At 40.4% G+C, this 22,281-nt stretch overlaps 1 protein-coding gene and 1 pseudogene across 1 annotated transcript; both read left to right on the top strand.

The window, feature by feature from the left end:
* Window positions 1–379: 379 nt before the first annotated feature.
* LOC116212009 (LRR receptor-like serine/threonine-protein kinase FLS2) lies at window positions 380–2,259 on the top strand. Its single transcript, XM_031546578.1, has one exon. The coding sequence runs from the start codon at window positions 824–826 to the stop codon at window positions 2,102–2,104; it is 1,281 nt and encodes a 426-aa protein (XP_031402438.1). The 5' UTR covers window positions 380–823; the 3' UTR covers window positions 2,105–2,259.
* Window positions 2,260–9,898: 7,639 nt separating this feature from the next.
* Window positions 9,899–12,128, top strand: LOC116210286 (annotated as a pseudogene).
* The last annotated feature ends 10,153 nt before the right edge of the window (window positions 12,129–22,281 follow it).

Here is a 22,281-nt window from a genome sequence, read left to right as displayed (position 1 = left end):
TTTATTGTGATGGAATTTCTTCTTTCAGGTCACGAAGGGATTTATACAGACCCAGTGTAAGAATAAGAAATACGAAATGAAGGAATACGAGAAATTTCATTGTTAAAAATCAAATATGAAATTTCTTATTTCGGACCCGAATTATTGACTTATGATAAAAGAACTTCCTATGTCACAACGGAAAATTAATGAGTTTTGAGAGGAATTTTTGTTCTTTTTCTATCCATGTGAAAAATATTAATTGAGTAAGGCCATCCGAGATGGTAACAATGTAATAATAATCTTCTAATGAGATTCCTCCCAAGTCCCAAACCCCAAGTCCTCCGTACTCTATATATATGTAAGCATCGAGGAGGGCAAATTAAAAGGAGGACGCTGTTCACGAGCCGAGGCCCCATCTGTCTCCCCTCTCTCTCCCCCCACTATCCACCATCCCTCTCTAATAATACCCTCCTATTCCTCCACAGAAAGGAAAAGGACACGCAGAAGCTGCCATTGATGTCCATTAAAAGCTTCCGGATCATGGAGAAGCAATCTCTGACATCTCCCCCGTGATTAATCCCCCATTCTCTCTCTCTCTCTCTCTCTCTCTCTCACTCTCACTCTCACTCTCTCTCTCACTCTCCATTTTCAAACCCCTTCTCTGCAACTGTGACCACTTCCTCGGTAGAAAAGAAAAGCACAGCATCACCACGCCCATAAACAAGAAAGTAAAAGCCCCACCTTGTCCTCTTCTCTTCTTCTCCTCCGCTCTTCTTCCAGAGAAAACCCTTCTCTGCAGAGAGAGAGAGAGAGAGAGAGAGAGAAGCTGAGGACTTGTCAAATGGGTGCTCTGGGTTTGCACTGTTTCGCGTTTTCTTTGCTTTTGACGGCGGCGTCGGTCTTCCTTGCCGGAGCTCAAGCAAAGACGGACCCGGGAGACGTGGAGGTCTTGAAGCAGCTCAAGAACTCGGTGGACCCCGCCTCAGTCCAGCCCGGGTCGTGCCTTGGCTCATGGGACTTCGCCTTCGACCCCTGCGACAGCCTCTTCAGCGACCGGTTCACTTGCGGGTTCCGCTGCGACTCGGCCGATTCGTCCGGCTCGGCCCGGGTCACCGAGCTCGCCCTCGACCAGGCGGGCTACTCGGGCTCCCTCTCCGCCGTCTCCTGGAGCCTCCCTTTCCTCGAGTCCCTCGACTTGTCGGGCAACTCGTTCTCGGGCCCCGTTCCGGGCTCGTTCTCGAACCTGACCCGCCTGGCCCGGTTCACCCTGTCCCGGAACTCGTTCTCGGGCCCGATCCCGGGCTCCCTCGGCCGCTCCCTCCCCAGCCTCCAGGAGCTCTGCCTCGACAACAACGCGATCGAGGGCTCGATCCCGGAGAATTTCAACTCCCTCTCGGGCCTGACCCGGCTCGAGTTGCAATCAAACAAGCTCGCCGGAAAATTGCCGGAATTGGGCTCCCTGAAGGCCCTCAGCTACCTTGATTTGAGCGACAATACCCTCTCCAGCAAAATCCCGTCGGTCCTGCCGCCGACTCTTGTCCAGATTTCCATGAGGAACAATCTCCTGGAGGGAACAATCCCTCCGACCCTACAATCCCTAACCTACCTGCAAGTCCTCGATCTGAGCCACAACCGGCTTGGCGGTGCCGTCCCCGCAGCTCTCTTCGCCCATCCGTCGCTCCAGCAGCTCACATTATCGTTCAACAGCCTCGACTGGATCGAGGCCCCCAATGCATTGGGCCTGCAAAGCGAGCTCATTGCGGTCGACCTGAGCAACAACAGGATCAGGGGGTTCCTGCCCCTATTCATGTCCCTGATGCCGAAGCTGTCCGCGCTATCAGTGGAGAACAACCTGATGTCGGGCATGATCCCGACTGAGTATGCGATCAAGGCAGCCATTCCCGGCCCTGGAGTGGCCCAGCTCAGTCGGCTGTTGCTAGGCGGGAACTACCTATTCGGGCCGATTCCGGGACTGTTCTTGGGGCTGAGCCCGGAATCCGTCATGAACGTGAGCTTGGCAGACAATTGCCTGTACAGGTGCCCGGGCAGCTTCTTCTTCTGTCAGGGAGCGCTTCAGAAGTCTCTAGCGGAGTGTAAGCGGTTCGGGCCGATGATTCCCTGAGAATTATGTCTGTAGTGTAAATAATTTTTCGAGTATTATGCATAATAATGTATCGGCAGCATTGTAAACATCAGTTGTCTGTCAAGTATCAATCGAGCCCGAAGATTTTGAGTTGTGAACGATAATCGAATCTTCATTCACAACTCTTCCTTATATATACTACATGGAACGTAAAGGGTGGCGATCAACTGGTTCATCGTCCACACTCCACAGTTCATGCATACATATGACATGGCACGTCGAGGTCGATTTAGAGCATAGTGATCCGCCCGTCCACATTCCACCGACTGTGAAGTTGGAAACGCATAAATGACGATTAAGAGACAATAAAGGACCATTCGGTTCATCGAATGAAGAAATTACCAAAACTTTTGATTAAAGCTTTCCTGCCCAAAAAAAAGAAGAAAAGATTAAAGCTCATATGGTCACTTAAGTGAACATTAGGAGTCCCTCTAAAATCATTAGAGATATTTATTGGGATTTAGGCCCATCAGATCAAATAGGTAACAGAATTTCCCGACCGTTCAATTGCTTAACTCGACGGTCTATGTTTTTTTTCTTTTTTAATCTCTTATCCATAGGATATGATGATTTTCCGAGGGTCAAACAGCACGAAAATGACATGTTTATACATTTTGGTCTGCCGCTGAAAGATTTGGTTCAATTAATGAGGGGGATCGCGTGCCAATTAATGCTGCTACGGTCTTGTGAAAATGATATTCGAAAGCGATCCAACGGCTAGATTTTTTGTCTTTCCTTCTGACAAGATGTTGGCAGTGAAAACTTTGTAAAGACAAGATTAATGGACAATCCTCTGTCAAATTGTATTACTGATAAGAACATGTACATATAGGCCAAGTGCCAGCTATTAACTAGGAAACTATAGATAACTAGCCTAAAATATGTATATGTACATAATGACGCAAGATACTCAGAATATTCTTACTTGATTGTCAAAAATCGTACGGGCCGTTTGGATTCAGAATTAAAGTTACTTTGATTTTGATTTTGATTTTGATTGTGGAAAAAGACAAATGAGATGTAGTTATAAATTTGACTTGGGAAACGTGTGTTTTTGTTGTGTAGTGTGTTGAGTTAAAGTTAAAGTTAAAGTTAAAATCAAATTTCGGGAAAACAAGCGGGGCCGTAATATATCGTAATACTCCCCCTCAAGTTGGGGCGTGAGGATTCCGAACGCCCAACTTGCTGAGGAGAAAACGGAATCTATCTCGACCTAAGGCCTTAGTGAAAATGTCCGCCGGTTGATGCTTCGTGGAGACATGAGCGGTAGTGATGATGTTTGAGCGAATATGATCTCGAATGAAATGGCAATCAATCTCAATGTGCTTGGTCCGTTCATGGAATACCGGATTGGCAGCAATATGCAAAGCTGCTTGGTTGTCGCAAAAGAGTTTTGTAGGCCGAGATGAGTGAACACTGAGAGAAGACAGTAGACTGCGTGACCAAATTACTTCACTGACTGTAGCAGTCATTGCTCTGTATTCAACTTCAGCAGAGGAACGAGAAACAGTGGTCTGTTTCTTTGTCTTCCAGGATATAGGACTCCCTCCAAGAGTGATGAAATAGCCAGTTAGAGACCGTCGTGTCATGGGGCAACTGGCCCAATCAGAGTCGCAGAAGGCAGAGAGCTCAAAAGAATCTGGCCGGAGAAAAATGCCTTGTCCAGGCGACTGCTTGATATAGCGTAGTATTCTAAGAGCTGCATCCCAATGATCCTGTCGAGGGTCTTGCATGAACTGAGTTAAAATTTGAACAAAATAACTAAGCTTCGGCCTTGTTATTGTGAGATAGAGAAGCCGTCCAACTAGGCGGCGATAACGACCCGGATCGGAGAAAACGGCCCTTGAATCGGACGCGAGATGATGATTATGCTCCATAGGGAAATCAGAGGGCCGTGATCCTAACATCCCGCATTGAGATAAAATATCTATGGCATACTTGCGCTGGCAGAGAAATAACCCCGAATTCATGCGAGAGACCTCAATGCCAAGGAAGTATCGCAAAAAACCTAAGTCTTTGATGCGGAAGCATGACTTGAGATATTCCTTGAATGAGGTACAATGTCTAGATGAGTTCCCAGCAATGATGAGATCATCCACATAAACAAGTACCGAAAGGAACACCGTACCTCTAGAAAAGGTGAAAAGTGAGTGATCTACTCCAGATTGTTTGAAGCCGAAAGCATATAAGGCATCAGTAAGTTTAGAAAACCAGTTTCGAGATGCCTGGCGAAGTCCATATAGAGACTTATGCAGTCGACAAACTTGTCCTAGTTGAACAGTACCGAGACCAGGTGGAGGAGACATGTATACTTCTTCGCATAAATCACCATGAAGAAAGGCATTATGGACATCCATTTGGTGGATCTCCCATTGCTTGGCGACTGCTACAGCAAGAAAACAGCGGACTGTCACGAGTTTGGCGACTGGAGCAAAAGTTTCGTGAAAATCGATCCCTTCAACCTGTGTGAACCCTTTCGCTACAAGGCGAGCTTTGTAACGCTCAATAGATCCGTCAGCTCGCCGCTTAATCTTATAGACCCATTTACAACTGATGGGTTTCTTGCCCTGAGGTAATGGAGAAAGAGTCCATGTTCCATTTAACTCGAGTGCTCGTAGTTCCTCGTTCATTGCTGCCTGCCATCGAGGGTCTCTGACAGCATCTTGATATGTCTGAGGCTCTGTATCAGAGTCTATAGCCGCCAGAAAAGAAACATATTTATCGGTAGCACCTGAATAAGACAAATATTGCTTGATTGGATAGGACGTACCTGTGGAGTATGATGGAACAGGTGAGGCCAAGTGTCGAGGGGGGTAATGTGTGACAGTGTGGCATATAAAATCTTTAAGATGAGCCGGTGGTCGTCGAATGCGATCTGACCGTCGTACGTGTGAAGAATGAGAAGGACTGGTGATAATGGGCTCAGTTGTATGTTGAGGCCCAGACAAAATGAAGTTTTCTGGAGCCAAAGCCGGCCCAAGTTGGGAGAAATCCACGGACTGAGGCCCAGGCGGAATAGAGATCGGGTCGCGTGTCCGTTCTGTGGGTATCGGGTCGCGCGCGAGTTCGCGGGTCGAAGCCTTGAAACCCGGGTCGCGCCTCATGTCAATGGACCCCTGATGCTGGGCCATATTTGGGCCACTGATTGGGCCGTGTATCAGCCCAGTGGGCATCTGTCTTGGTGCAACTGGACTGGGCGACTCCCCCTGTCCAATAGCCGGCTGGTAATTTAACGAGGACGAATCAATGAAGAACGGTGTATCCCGAATTCTTACATCCTGATCATTGTCGTACTGATCAGCAAAAGGAAAGATGTCCTCATAGAATTTGACATCTCTTGACGCAAAAATTCTTCTTGCCTCCAGATCATAAACTCGCCACCCTTTCTTTCCATAAGGATAGCCAACAAAGACACACTTCCTTGCTCGTGCCTTGAATTTATCTTTGGGCATCGGTCTGATTTGTGCATAACACAGGGACCCAAAAACCCGTAAGTGCGAGTAAGTCGGAACCTTTCCAAAAATTACTTCATATGGACTCTTTCCATCAAGGAGCTGTGTCGGGGTGATATTAATAAGATAGGCAGCCGTTAGGATGCACTCTCCCCAAAAATGAACTGGTAGTGATGCTTGGATCAATAGAGCCCGTGCCACATTGAGTATATGGCGATGCTTCCTTTCTACACGCCCATTTTGTTGAGGCGTATCGGTGCAAAAAGTCTGATGTATAATACCGTGCTGCGAGAAGAAATCCTGCAATTCTCGAGATAAAAACTCCGCTCCATTGTCACTACGAATGATCTTCGCGACCCGATTAAATTGATTTTTAATGAGATTGCAGAAATTAATTAAATATCGCTTAGCTTCTGATTTCTCTCGCAATAGGTAAACCCATAATCCTCGGCTGAAATCATCAACGATCGTCAAGAAATAATAAGCCCTGGAATGAGACCGTGCTCTATACGGTCCCCATATATCCACATGCACTAGTTGGAATAAAAAGCTAGCTTTATTCATACTGTTTGGGAAATAAGATCGAGTCTGCTTAGCCTTGTGACAGACCTCACATTCTTTATTCAAAAGTTCATTAACTGGTAGACCTCGAAACGGAACATGACGAGACGGATGTCCGAGCCTTCTATGCCACACATCATTCGTCTTGACAGCTGCTACAAGATCAAAGTTAATCTTCGATGCCACACATTTCATATAATAGACCCCCCCTCGGCGCTCACCGATTCCAATCATCCTCCTCACACGGTCCTGTATGAGACACAATTCAGAATTGAATTTTATTAGACATCCCATCTCATCCGATAGTTGAGACACAGAGATTAAATTGCAAGTGAAATCTGGAATCCATAATACTCCAGACAGATTAATAGCTCCTCCAAGATGCACTCTGCCAACTCTAACGGCTTGGGTTGTCTTTCCATTTGGGATGAAAACGGGGGAACTCCCAATAATTGGAGATGCCTCAATTAAATAATCCGAGCAGCCCGTCATATGTCTAGAGGCTCCAGTATCTATAATCCATTCATTGTTGCAAATAACAAAATCATTAAATAAGTTACCAGTCTGTATTTCAGCTTCGTCATCACCGTTGTTCATTGCTAATAACCGATGAATCTGCTGAATTTGAGCCTCCGAAAAAGGGAACGTAGATTGGGCTTGTGTTCCTCCTAAATTGTTGTTTGTTGCCGTTTGGACAACGTGGGCCTGATTCGCACGGCCCGGCCCAGCAAATCTCCCGGTCTTCTTTCCTGTCTTGGGCCTATTCATCCGGTTCTCCCAATTCGTCCGGTTCTCCCAATTCGTCCGGTTCTCCCAATTTCTGGGTTGCCCCTGTTCCCAGCTTCTGTTCCGCGATTCCCAGGAACTAGGGTTTTCCGCCGCTTGATGTTTGCGAGCAGAGGCGTGCTGAAGCTCTCCAGATGCCGGTCTTCCGTGAAGCTTCCAGCAGGTATTCCTCGTATGCCCGATTCTATTACAAAAATCACAGTGAGGTCGCTCGTTTCTTTCGCTTCTCTGATCTGTCACCTGCTGGATTTCTCTGCCTCCTCTCGCCATGTACGCAGCAGCCTCCGGTCCTGTCTCTTGGGCACGGATTACAATCCTTTGCCGCTCATCATGGATCACCATCTGAAATACTCGATTAAGAGAAGGAAAAATCTCGAGATTGAGTATATTTGACCGGATTGTGTTGAAATTGGAGTTCAAACCCATGAGAAATTGATGAGCTTTTTCTTTCTCTCTTTGTGCAGCTCGGGTCGCTCCAATTCCACAAATGCATGCACAAGTGCAGCCAGTTTCTTCGAGCAATTGATCGAGTTCATCCCAGAGACCCTTGAGCAGTGAGTAATACTCTGAGACGGGTCTGCCATCCTGCTTCAACCGATAAATTTCGCATTTTAGTTGATAAATTCGGGTTTCATTACCTTGGGAGAACCGTTGTTTCAGGTCGTCCCAGAGAATTCTTGCATTCTCGATACAAGCGATGCTTGGTTGAAGATCTTTCTCCAACGTATTTGCAATCCATGCAACAACCGTGGAGTTTGCTATCACCCATAGAGCCCTGTTCGGCTCTCCTTCTGCTGGTTCACGGAGGGTTTTGTTCTTCGCGCGAAGTGATATCCGCATCAACCGGGACCATGTGAGGTAATTGTCCCCGTTCAGCTTACAACTGATCAGCTGAACCCCGGTGCCATCAGACGAAGTGACGGTGTAAGGAGAAAGTAGTGCAGCCAATTGTGGCTGATTCCTTCCGCTTCTTGCAAGAGGTGCAAGTGTCTGATCACCAGACATGATGTAGAGAAGGTACGTGATGAGCTTGCCCTTAGGCCAACTGCTCTGATACCATGAAAACTTTGTAAAGACAAGATTAATGGACAATTCTCTGTCAAATTGTATTACTGATAAGAACATGTACATATAGGCCAAGTGCCAGCTATTAACTAGGAAACTATAGATAACTAGCCTAAAATATGTATATGTACATAATGACGCAAGATACTCAGAATATTCTTGCTTGATTGTCAAGAATCGTAATATATCGTAATAGTTTAAGGCACGTGCAAAACGCGCCCCGTGGATTTCCCCTTTTTTTAAAAAAAAAATTTATGGCCCGGCCCGTTAGTTCAAATTATGAAACCCATGGGGAATGGACCTCAACCAATAGCGGGCCTCGCATTAGGCCCAGCATTTTATCATTGTACTATGTACGCCTTAAGTCAAGCCATTAGACTTGAATAACCAAAGTCAACCACCACCTACTGGCAAACCGTGGCCAACATCGGCCGCATTACCGCCCAACAAACACCACGGCCACCTGCCGGAGAGCCCAGACCAGCGAGCTCCACAAGAAGCTGCTGAACCGGAGCAGCTTGCCCAGATCAGAGAACACAGCTTGTCTGAGATTCGCTCAGGTTGTTGTGCCCTTGCGACCTCGATCAAGATTGTTGGGGCACAGCAGTGGTCCGAGATGATCTGAATTGCTGATTATATGAGGCAGCCATGTTTATCCTCGTGAAACTGTGGAACCACCGTCATGATATTATAGATAGAAACTTCATATGCCTCGGAAATATTGTTGTTCTCCAACAAATATATGTAATTTTATCGAGAACCAAACAACAAAACATAAATTTCAAATCATCATTAAAATTTTAGACAGCTTCCATCAATGATGGAAAATTCATATGTCTCGACAAACGATGCTGTTCTCCAACAAATATATGTATTTTATCGAGAATTGAAGAACAAAATGTAAAGTTCTATTAATCATTAAAGTTTTATACGCCCGTCCTTGGCGACATACATGCTTTGAATTATTGCCGACAACTTGAGGGTAGAAGCATGAAAATGAGGACCAAACTCTCCCCGTGACGGTGCTTGTTGGAATTATTAATTGTCATCCCTCACGATCACTTGTTCCCAATGCCCATCCAGCTCGCAGGATTAAGTGCAATTTTGCCAAAAAGTAACAAACCGAATGCGCAGTATGGGCAAGTATTAATCTTCAATGTATATGTCCAAGCCATCGATGCTTCGGTACATTCGGTGCGGATTGACGCGTAGATAGGGTGGCATCATCTGCGTAGTTTGACCAGAACTAACCGAATTTATAGATATGATGATGGTGACACACTCTTTCGTTCTTATCGACTAGAAGAAAATCGGACCGATTATACCCGTGTCATTCGAAATCGCGATGCGTTCCACATCTTTGACCGGGCCTTCCATTCTTATACTATGGCTTGAGAACTGTTTATCAAGAAAATGATGAATCTGATTATTTCAGAAAATAGAAGATCACAGCATGAAATTAAAATGTTGAGTGAGACTATATGGTTTCTTCAATTAATTATTGTTCGAGCGTTGCCCTGATCACGATTATGAGATACTAACCCATACACTGCAGATCAAAGGATTAATGTCTTTTCGTTTCCCGATACCAGTGCAGGAGTTAAAATGATCACATATATCGTGAAGTGCAATAAACCGGATGTTGTTGGGGATCCTGTCACATGATGCAACTTGTTCTTCACTTCAACGGCTCAACTCGAGCCTTCAACTTTAAGTAAAGCTCATAAACATAAATTAGAGTTCTTCCCCCATTTTGCTGCCAAGAAAAAAAGGACAAATTAGCAAAACAAACCTCCTTTTTTTTTATGGATAATAAACAATACAAATATTTTTTTTATTAATTTTTAAATAACATGGTGTTTTCAGTTGAACCAAATTCTCATTCAGATGTTGACTTATTCTTGATTACAAAATAATTTCAATGAGTTTTGAGCCTAGGATACTATAGGTCGAATCGTGTTTGCAATGAATTCAGTTTGCCGCTCAACACACAACCCGGTGCATAAACAATACAAATTACCATAAACACTCCCGCATTCCCAACGCTCACCTCAAATGGCGTTCCTCAGCACCGCCAAGATAACAGCACTGCTTGCTCTCATCTCCATTTTCCTTCTATTATTTCCCTCTCCTTCCCAAGCATGCCACCCGATCGACGAAGAAGCCCTCCTCCAATTCAAGCGCCAGATCTCGTCGGACCCTTCGAACCTCCTCCACTCATGGACCGCTTCCTCTGACTGCTGCTCCTCATGGGACGGCGTCTTGTGCGATCCCTCCACGGGTCGGGTGGTCAATCTCTCCCGCCCTGGCCTGGTCTCGGAGTATGACTTCATCTTCGACACGTCCATGTCGGGGACATTGTCTCCTTTTCTAGGAAACTTGTCTTCCCTCCAGCTCCTTGACCTTAGCAACCTCAAGGAAATCCATGGAACAGTTCTGCCCGAGCTCGGTAGGCTCTCCCACCTCGAATACCTTTTCCTGGACTCCAACCGGCTTTCTGGCCCATTCCCTCTTACTTTCAGGAGCCTACATCGGCTGAAAAAACTTTATCTGAGCGACAATCTTCTCTCTGGTCGGGTACCTGATGATGCTTTCGGATTGATGAGATCGCTATCGGAACTCGGTCTATCAGGCAACCGATTTTCTGGGCCAATTCCATTGAGTTGACCAAGCTTGACCTTCATGAAAACAGATTCTCTAGGAGCATTCCCCCGAGTATTGGCAATCTTAGAAATCTCAAATACCTCGACCTTTCAGAAAATCGGATCACGGGACGAATCCCGCAATCTATTGGTCAGCTTTCGTCCTTAGAATTGCTCTATCTCAATCATAATTTGATTGGAGGAACCATCCCTTCTTCCATAGGAGACCTCGTGTTGCTGGTATTCTGCCGTGTATCAGAGAACAAATTGGCCGGAATCCTTCCACCATCAATCGGCAACCTCACGAAAATCCAACGGCTCATCCTTGAGAACAACAAGCTTACTGGGAAACTGCCCCCGACCATTGGTGATCTGACGACTCTCACAGAGATATACTTCTCCAACAATCGGTTCAATGGATATATTCCATCGAGTATCGGGAAGTTAGAAAAGCTTCAAACGCTAGACCTGTCAAGGAATCGGCTCTCCGGCCCAATCCCTTCAGAGCTAGTTAAACTGCAGAGTCTTCAGAGCTTAGACCTCTCCTTCAACCCGCTTCGGTTGGTGACCATACCAAGTTGGCTCAGCGAGTTGAAACTCTTCAGGTTACTGCTCGCCGGAACAGGGATCACAGGGCAGCTCCCGAGATGGCTCTCTTCGTCAAGCTTTTCAACCCTCGATCTATCAAGCAATAGCATAAGAGGGAGACTGCCATCTTGGATAGGGAACATGAGCAACCTCGCATTTCTAAACTTATCGAACAACGGGTTTCAATCTTCGATCCCTAGTGAATTCAAGAACCTCTCAATGCTCATGGATCTGGATCTTCACTCAAACAAACTCTACGGTCGACTAGGAAATGTTTTCTCAAAAAATGTCGAGGACCCGCTCGGACACTTCAACTTGATCAATCTCTCCAACAACATGTTCACCGGTCCAATCGAAGAGCACATGGGGTACCAACCAGCAATGAGTTCGATTATAACCTTGGTACTATCAAACAATCCTCTGGGTGGATCGATCCCTACATCTATCGGCAAACTGACAGAGCTGCAGAGACTGGAGCTGGTGAATGATCAGCTATCAGGAACGATGCCAACGGAGATGAGCAACGCGAAGGGGCTGACCGCGGTTTTGCTGTCTCGGAACATGCTGAGAGGTGAGATTCCTGAAGGGGTGTTGAATTTGAAAGAGCTTAAGGAGTTTGATGTGTCTAGGAATCAATTGAGTGGGAGAATCCCTCCTCATCGGCCCAATTTTCCGGCGTCGGCGTTCACGGGCAATGCTGGTCTGTGTGGGTCCCCACTTCCTCCATGCAAGCATCCCCATGCTAACCGACGATTTCAACAGCGGATTTGTTAAAATTCATTGGAAGCAATTCATAATCAGAGTTCAAGTCGATGGCCGAAGAATGATCAATCTCAACCAATAACAGACTTATAGATATCTGATAGTCTCATTGAAAAAGTTTATTTAAAGAATTTTCTTTCTTTGAAACGATAATTCTTCAAACATGATTCTACTTATTATTATCAAGGTGCGCAAAACGCCTCGGGCCCACATATATGATATGCTATTCAATTACCGTCGAGAATATTTACCCTTGGGCTTATTTCTTGTCCAGACAACAAGAGGAATTTCAGGGAGAAACAAAAGAATGTTTACTATTTAACAACAAGGATTGTCCTGTAGACTTCAGCAGGCATGTGGCCTCCATCCTAAAATTTCAATATTCTAATAATATATATATATATATATATATATTTCCATTTTTGATTAATTTAATAATATTCGTTCACCCTTAACTTTGTCAATTCATCTTCCTAGTTGTCCCGCAAAAAAGCCCCTCCAATCCAAACCTGGCGTCCATCATCAATGAGAAAGGGAGTTGTGCAGTGCATTTGATACACACTATTTCCTAGCCAAGAGGGTGCTGATTCCGATACCTCTTATGATATATTTTTCCTTTTCCTCGTATCCTTAATCCTTTTGATCACCCTAATAATCGAAAAAAATCGGTATGCGGATTACATTAATCTTTGAGATTTCCGAGTATTGCCATGTGCGTTGTGCAAGTCCCCATACTAACTACCCGGCCCATCCATGCAGGTGAGACTTGAGAGATGTGCGGTTTGTCCATCCGGTACGATTGCTTGACTTATCAGAATGTAATAGTTTGTTTGGTTTTAGAGTTGAGTTGAGTCTTGATTTTAATTGATTTTGTAATAATTGTGATATTGAATTATGAGAAAAAGTATGAAAAAATTATGAATAGTTGAAAAAAAGTAATGATTATATTATTGAATGATGGAAAAAGTAATAAATAGTTGAAAGAATTTATTATTAAAATTTAAATTGAATGGTTAAAAAAATTTAAAAAAAATGAAAAAATAATAATTGTGTTGTTGACTTTTGTTGTATAGTGAATAGAGTTAAAATTGGAGTTAAATCTTAAAATCAGATTACGAATCAAACGGGAATAAATATTCCTCCGGCTAAGGTTTTACTGGCTGGGCACATGATAATGTGGGATTTGCAATGGAAAGGTATGACGATGAGGCATGGCGACAAACAGCAAATTGTACAAAAACAAGCAACCACTATATGGTCACATTTTGTTCTTCAATTTCAATGGGGAGCTTTTATGATGCTATTGAGGTTGGGCACCGTGCCAGTCGTTGGATTGTCGTTGGATCGCCCCGGTCCCCTCATATTTTTCACTTTTTCTTTACCTAGACAATTCGACGAGTGTTAAGCAGACTATGTAGTATGCCTCGATGGCAATACAAAATTTCCTAGATTCAAGATAATCACGCTTATGAAACTGTAGAACTTCTCGCCTATCCAAAGATGATAGAAATTTATGGATATATTTAAGGATCGCCCCAAATAAATATAAAAACAAGACGTATAATTGAAATTTAGACTTGCTCAAGCTCCATGATTTGTCATAAATAGCTTGGATGCACAATTCTGACTTTAATGGGTCGAATTTCGGTTTTAGGAGTTTATCCATTTCCCTCCCTCCCCAAAAATGACATTGATCTCAATTCCACTGCAATTACATTTGGGGACAGGACCAGAAGTATCAATCATTGAGCCGGGCAAAGTTCTAAGCCCGGCCCGTTTATTAAGCCCATTTGACATTCCCTCTCATAATTTCCCTAGCTTTACATAAAGTTTGAAAGTACGGTAAGAGGTTCCATAATCACTTTTCCTTATAATGTAGATTTGGTGTTTTTTGAGAGTTTTTGAAATCACGATTTGGGCTAAAATTGCGGTTGAAAACGTGATTTTCTCAAGCAGGTAAGTAGATGCTTATGAAAGCTGCTGCTTTTATTCTGTTTCAAGTATTAATAATTGCATCTCTTACTTTCAGCAGTTTTAAATTAGTTTCTTCCAAACACTTTGACATATTTTGAAATCAACGCTTATTTCTTTTGCAATTTTGTTTCAGTACTTCTATATCGCAACAATACTCCCAAATCAAGTCTTAATTTGAGAAAAACTGAAGGCTTGGGTTGAGAGAATTGTTGCTAATGTAAAAGTGTTAAAATGTCTTGATTTCATCATGAGCTATAATATTTGCAAGAAAACAGTTTGAAATTTGTCAAAATTAAATTTATAAAATATTTGAAATAAAGAATAAAGAGAACTAGTTTCCATAACCATGCCTAAATTTGCTTTTTAAAAAATCATGTTTACAACCATTAAAACTAAGTAAAATTGTGATTTTGAAATATTTACAAAACACTAATTCTTAAAAAATTATAAAGAAAAAAACACTTATTCAACCTCCCATGGTGATGGTACTCTCAAACAAAGCCAAAGTCCTATAATATTTGAGGGGTATGATCATTAACCCGATGTATCTTATCTCTTTATTTATTCAGCGAGTTACAAAAACTCGATCGTGATTTCGACGTTGTTTGGGTCAGCCAGACTATTACAAATTACATGCACAATGTGTCGACAAGTTCATGACTTGACCAAATTAATAAGTAACAGCATCAAAAAATAAAACAACAGGGAGAAGACAAAAGCTTTTGAAAATAATTAATGAGGAGGTCACATGAGCTGCCTGACTTGATTTGATTTGATTTTCCCGCGCCCCAGAGGAAAGGGACATTAAGCGGCCTTAACTACTGAAAAAACCACTCTTGTTTGTATGAGAATCGGAGGTTCGATTCCAAAATCATTCTAAGGTAGAAAGTATTTTAAACAAAACATTTTCGGATAAGCACTCTCTCTGACGTGGCCTGTCCCTCCAAACTAAATGTTTTGTATGGTCTCCGTCTCAGTCACCTTCAGCTCGCTTTGACGGTATTCTGGGACGTAGTTTTTTGCAATAATCTGTCAACTCTGTAATAGTATTGGGCACACTGTCACTCAAGATCTTGAGTTTTACCATAAAGAATTATTGGGGAAGTGCGACGATTCGAGAAATTTAGACCAAGAAAGGAGAAGAAATAACACCGGGATATATGTGGTAAAATCCTCGAAGCGAGGAAAACATCCATGGATGAAGTAGAGATATTCCACTATATCGATAAAACCGGAGATTACAATCATCGAAATCACACTCGTCTTTCTCAACCCCCATTACAAGACTCAACTTGAGAAGAGCCTCACAGTCTTTTCAATTCTCACCACTCCCTCACTCTATAAACCCTAGAGACTCTAAGAGAGTAAACATGAGAATTCCTAAGAAGATTATCTATAATTCTCGCACAACATTTTGTTCTGATACAAGACTCTCTCACATTTATATAGATACAATACATTCTCAATATCTCAAAGGTGTCCTAATATAATCCTAGGAAATTTCCTTCTTTGAAATATTTTATGGACTTATCTCTAATCTCCCATAGAGATAATTTTTCTCATTTAAAGACCTAAAATATATAATTTAATCACTACAAAATAGAAAATATAATTTTAGTAGAATCTAAGATCTCTCCTATTCCTTTTTCGTTCGATCTCATTGTAGCTTCCAATCTTCGGGTCTTCGGGTTCTTGGATGAATACAAGACATATCTCAACAAATCTCCACCTTAACTCGTATTCCACTAACTTCGCATTGATCTAGACTCAACCCGCTTTATCATAGCCATTCACAGGCTCCACCTCATCCTGTGTGATCACTCAAGTCCAAGCCACCCTCGGACAACTCTAAGGTGTCGGGCTTCATTAGCTTTTCACTTATGCGCACTCCAAAGCTGACTTATTGACAAGTCGTATTCCCGACTTTAGCATCACATGAGACCACCAATTCCGCTAGCCCACAGCATTCCTGCGGTCTTAACTGGTCAATCTTCCTGTCTCCTGCTTGCAAGTTATTCCACTATGGAGACTTAGGCCTCCATTCAGATATACCCTAAGTAATCTCTACGCCAGGCTGAGTTACAAGAACCTTCGACCTAACTCCACCTTCATCTTAGGCTTCTTTGTCTATCAACATGTGTTCTCGATCTGCTTGACCAAAGCAGGAACGTTAAGAACAACACTACTGATAAGAAATTTTGAGGTCTTATCGCGCGCTTGCAACCTATGCTTTTCCACCTTATCAGTCATGAGCAAGTCATTGTCATCTCCAAGTGACTCCAAATACTTTTCTCTAGGAATATTTTTTAAATTTTTTAGAAGATATATATATATATATATATATATATATATAAATTTGTGGGATCGATTGTTATATTCTTGAATTTTTGAGCTTTTCTAACAATTTTCTTTTATCTTTTTAAAACATAAGATATATATATTTTTTTGAGTTTTTTTTAAAACAAGAAATTTTGATTTTTTAATTAATACATATAGATATAGATTGTGGGAGCATCCGTTATTTTCTCAATTTTTTTAGCCTTGTTTAAAAGTATTTGTAATCTTGTTTTCAAAATTTTTTAAAAGATATAAATATATATTTGTGATATTGATCATTAATTTTTCGGGTTTTCAAACTTTTTTAAGAAAATGAATTTTTTTTTTTTTAAAACATACGATATTGATTTAAAAAAAACACATATAGCAAAAAAAATATTGTTCCTTGCAACGCACGGGCTCCACGATTAATGTGTGTGTGTATATATATGTAAGCAAGAACATGGTGGGCTCCATCTAATAGCCTCCAAAGGATCAATTGCCGGATTAAATTTTCTTTATTTTTTGAGATTTTTTTTAAAAAACAACACACTTTTTAATTTTTAAAATTAAAAAAATTAAATTTGTGAGACCGCTCATTATTTTTCTTTATTTTTTGTGCTTTCTTTAAAAGAGATTTTTTATTATTTTTATTTTTTTAAAACATATTAAATAACAATGACCATATAGAATTCATAAGAATAAAGATTTGTTGAGCAGCCATTATTTTTCTGTGCTCGGTAGAATTACATATGAATAAAGAGTAGTAAAATATCAAAGTACCAAGATTCACATTGAAAAAAAAAAAGTAGTAAAAGATATGCTTCATTCATTTGGTCGATAAGGCATCTACAATTAAGACCCATTATTAATTGTCACTACCTTTTCATTGGCAGATATTGATCTTCTTTCGGACCCCAACCGGGTATTCAAGCATGATAGGTACCCTTGAGTACATAACAATCACCAAATAGGACATATGTCATGCTATTAATTTGGTCGGTAAGTTCATTCATGCTCCAAGCACAACTTACATGCAGGCTCTTAAGCGTATTGTTCAGTATATTAGCGACTCATCCTCGCACTGTCTCTGTCTTCAACTGTCCACGAATCTTTAGATTATGGTCTGTACCAATGTCGATTAGGCTGCCTTAATAGCTGAGGCTTCATGATAAGATATGACATTGTAGTGGATCAAATCTTGTCTTTTGGCATTCAAAGAAGTAGACCACAATGTCGAAGAGCTCTGACCAAAATGGAATATCATGCACTTACATATGCAGTGGTGGAGACACTGTGGCTTAGATATCTCATTCATAAATCATGATATTGGTATTCATCAAGCCCGCCCCATGGCATATTGCGACGCCATACGGCAACCTCCCTTGTTGCGAATCTGGTTCAGCATGATCAGAACAAACATCTAGAGTGGTGAATTATCATTGTGTTCAAGAATGAATAGCAGGTGGTAATCTCTTGGTTCGCCATATTCCTACATGTTCGGTACCAGGGGCAAAGCCAATGTATTGGCAGGAGGGGCAATTGCCCACCCTGAATTTTGAATTTTTTAAAATTTTGTCTCAAAAGTATGTTTATTTATGAGTTTTTTAAGGTAAAATTAGTATTTTGTCCCTGCTGAAAAAAATATTTATATACTATTTATATCAAGTAATATTTTTGTCCCCGCTAGATGAAAATCCTGGTTCCACCCCTGTTTGGAACTGACACATATTTTAACCAAAAATATTGAGCCGCTATTTTTAATCTCAATGTGGCTCTAGAGGAAATGTTCCCAATAGATTGAAGAGTGGAGTGGAGTATTTTTGTAATATATACCCTTTGCAGGTATATTTCTTTTTTTTTTTTGGTAAAATCAAATTACGGGATATATTATTTTTATAATTTTAGAAATTGAATATTAAAATTTATTCTCTTCTTAACAAATGCGATTTTTGGGACTCGAATTTATATTATCTTTGTTATGAAAGTTGAAACTGTTTATCATTAGTTAATACTTTATTGGTTACACATTGAAAGTACTTGAATGTATTGATTTTGTACAATTTGAATTTATAAAATGCAAACTCAAGGCAATTCAATTTGGTCACGGCCTCTGACATCTGCCACATGAGGTGGTGGCAGATTTAGTTCTTATTGAAAGTAAACACACAAGAGAACCAAAATTATGAGCTTCGTCCGGATGTACTTTATGAGAATGAATGAGTTTTTCTCCCCAAATTAGACATCATTTTAAAATTTATTCCCAAATTAGATTTATTTGAAAATAATTTTCAGTCTAAACTTGTTTGTGTGAAATCATTTCAACTCAATCCCTATTCTTTAAACTCTTTTAAAAACACCATAAAAAGTATAACTAGATAATCATTAAAAAAAATATTAACTGTTTTGCCAATTCAGTCAACCGGTCAATCAAGTTTTAAAAAAAATAATGAATTCTATATAGAAATTAACGGATTCAGCTATTTTGGACAAAATTCTTGGGAGTCAATCGTGAGTTGAAACCTATGTTCGTACCCCTAAAGCTACTCCTATGTTTTATTTACTATATCCGTTTTCTCGATTCGTTTAACCAAAATCTACATAAAATTAATCGGGTTTGGCTATGTTGGATGAAATTTTTAAGAGTCAAACATAAATTGAAGTCAATTTTTCTAGATTTATTAGTTTTGTCAACTTAATTTTCAATTATTTTTAGTTATTTTACTGAATTTTATTTAGCCACTTTTGTATTTTATATATTTAAAACTATTTATGATTAAAGATCACTGTGGGTAAAAGGATTGTAGTAAGTCACTAATCAAATTGATTATTGGCCAAACACCGAATTGAAGTAGAATTGATCATCAACCTACATCCTCGATTTTTTTTAACACAACATACCCACCCTCGGGGATTAATGGACGAGCAAATGTTCAAGGATTTAATTAAGGATGAATGATAATAGTGTTTTTGCTTTTCACCTATCCTCCATTAGGTTAAGAACTTAAATAAAAAAAATTAATGTTTTAGGAATATACGTAAAAAGAAGAATAATGTTACCTATTTCTTATTGGGCCAATGACTTAAATCAAACAAATCGAAATTTTTTAGGAAATGTAAATAAATAAATAAAATAATGTCAGTCTATTATAAGAATTAATTTATAAAGAAGTCTATTATAGAAAATATTTTACAAAAGAGAACTAATTTGGGTAAAAACCCAGAATAATGCTGCATTTAGTTTCAAATTAGGATTTTAAAATTAGATTTTGATTTTGAAAAAGAGTGGTATAAATGGGGTCTACCCTTTGACTTTGTATGAATTATTTTGTTTTGTTGTGAAAAAAAATGGTATAAATGGGGCTCACTATTTGATTTTGTATGAGTTATTTTGTTTTATTGTGAATAGAATTAAGTTAAAGTTGTGATTTTAAAATCATATTTGTAAAGCAAACAAGCCAAATATCCATAGATCGTGAAAACAACTCTATATCAGTACTAGTAGCATCCATTAATTAATCACGTCATTCACAAATGGGGCCTCAACTTTTTTAAGAGACATGAGATGATATGTTTATTTATTTATTTATTTTGTGGCGATATGAGATGCGGGAAAGACACAACTCTTTGGCAAGCCCTTTCTTGTTGGAAATTTCGTAGGATGTCCGTACTTCTTGTTTTGATTCAAGATATAGTTTCATGCACACCGTATGCTTCCCAGTTCCCCATTCTCGCACCCCTTTCCGCATTAGAGAGGAGCTCTTCATTATTAACCTGTCCCTCTGAACATCCAGATTAAGCTAACTAGTCGATTAGTTCCCGCACTAAATGAGCTAAGCTAGTTAATGATAATAAGAAGTTATCATGCCGACATGGCAGAGCGGGATGATTTTTTGAGATGTCACAATTTTCTAATTTAAAAAGTCAATATTGTTGTTGTATACAATGTGATTTAATATTTATTACTCAATTACTCTCTCTCACATGTGAGCAAGATAGTTTCAAAGACCATCGCATAGAATTTATTAATGAGAGGTAGACACGAGCGCGATTTATTAAAATTTACATTCTGATACCAAATGCAATTTTGAAATGTTACAACCGTCTAATTTATTAATGGCAGTTTTACAATTTTGCAAACCTTTGAGGGCAATTTAAATGTTAGAGAAAATGGAAAAAAAAATCTAATTCACAATCTTATCAACTAAATTTTTTATGACATGAAAAAAATTCATCAAAAATCAAAATAAAATAAAATATAAATTACATGATAATCGGTCTAACGATGAACACGTATTTGATGCAAATTAAGAATACAATACATTCATCATAACAGCAATCACTTGGTAGAAAAGTTATTCATATTTCTGTCAAGTTGCATTTTTCATTCATTATTAGAGTTTCTCTTAAATACATATATATATATATATATATATATATATATGAACAGAAAAATTTTCAATTGGTATTTTCAATTTTCAGAAATATTTTACCACAAAATTGGACAGAGTAAACATCATCAAAAGCCAGTGCCATTGTATGGGCAAAGAGTAGTCATTTCCGGTTGAAAAAAATCAACAATATGGTGCTGAATGTAATTTTGTGGTATTATTTGATGTCAAATTGTAGTAATGCTAAATATTCACAAATGGCGCCAATTTATTTTGTATTATTTTCCAACATTTTTTTCCTCGGTGTGAAGTGTTTGAAAATCAAGTCATTTTTGGTCGCGCCATTTTCTAATTTCTCTGGCTTATTTTTTCGTTTTTTACCGAAACAAGGAGCAGACCCGTGCGTTTGCCCCAAGAAGAAGTTGGAATTTTTAAGAAAAAAATAGTAAAGTACAAGAAAACCTCGAAATCGCCGATTGGTCGGTCGACGTCACTGGTTGGGGTCACCTCCAATCACGAGTGGACACGTAAAGGAACGGCTTCGGTCTGGCTGATATTGACCGGTGGAGCCGAGCCGGCTAACTTTGGTAAAAAAATGTCAACTATAGGCATCTTTAGTACCCCAAAATCAAAATACGTACTCAAACCGTCCTCCCCTTATTCCTTTTTCTGTCCTTTTTACTGGTCTTTCTATATCCTCTCTCTGTCTCTCTCTCTCTCTCTCTCTCTTTTTAAAAAAAGGGAGACGACTTGATTAAAATTACTCTTAATATTAATTAGACGACTTAATCCACCAGCAATGTGATTTAGTGGTTAAACTTCAAGCGCTCCATTTGAATATCACGAGTTCGAATCTCAAGGAAAACGTACAGCTCACCACTATATGTGTGTATTATGGGATGACGGTGGTCGACCTATAATACTTGATCCAGTGGGCCTTGGACTTAATCCACTAGTGTATTGATGGGGTTGCGCTGACCAAGTTGGATTAAAGTCTCAGCGAGTTATGGCGAAATGAACATTCCGTAGCAATTAGATTCCCTTAGTTGGGACAATCACAATGGACTAATAACCCGACCTAACTTTTTATTCAGCAAAAAAAAATACTCTTAATATTAATTCATTTTGTATATCTGATGTGTAAAATGAATATCAATTAGACGACTTGGACCTCACAATACAATGCAAACATTACAATTTACAAGTCTGTGTCTTGACTCTTATGAGGTAAAGTTAGGGGTGATCGGTTTCGGATACTCCTTTTTTTCACGATACCCGGACTCTACCTTGTAAGGGACAGATTCTAAAATTTTGAAACCGAAATCTACCATGTTGAATACTGTAATCGGAACTTGTGCTATACCACAAGTTCCGAATACCTGGTGGAACCTGTAAAAAAAAATTTTGTTCCAGGTACCTGGTACTTATTGGGGTCTATAGAGCCAAGAAATGTCATTGTAGCTACTACCTGTGGGCTGTGGCCAATCGAAAGAGCCTGATTCCTAACTAGAACTTCGTGAAGAGGTTAAGTGGGGAGCCCACGGGGTCCCGACAATCAAGCAGGGGGTCGAGCAGGCCAAAGAGCCACTCGAAGGTGGAGGCCGTCATGTTGAAAGAGT

This window comes from Punica granatum, chromosome 6 (assembly GCF_007655135.1).
Source record: "Punica granatum isolate Tunisia-2019 chromosome 6, ASM765513v2, whole genome shotgun sequence".
Classification (NCBI taxonomy): Eukaryota; Viridiplantae; Streptophyta; class Magnoliopsida; order Myrtales; family Lythraceae; genus Punica; species Punica granatum.
The sequence above is the reverse complement of the archived record's forward strand: the minus strand, read 5'-3'. Positions and strand labels throughout refer to the sequence as shown.

Bases quoted from the DNA above. Each gene is read 5' to 3' on its own strand.
- LOC116212009 (XM_031546578.1), top strand. From the start codon at position 824: ATGGGTGCTCTGGGTTTGCACTGTTTCGCGTTTTCTTTGCTTTTGACG.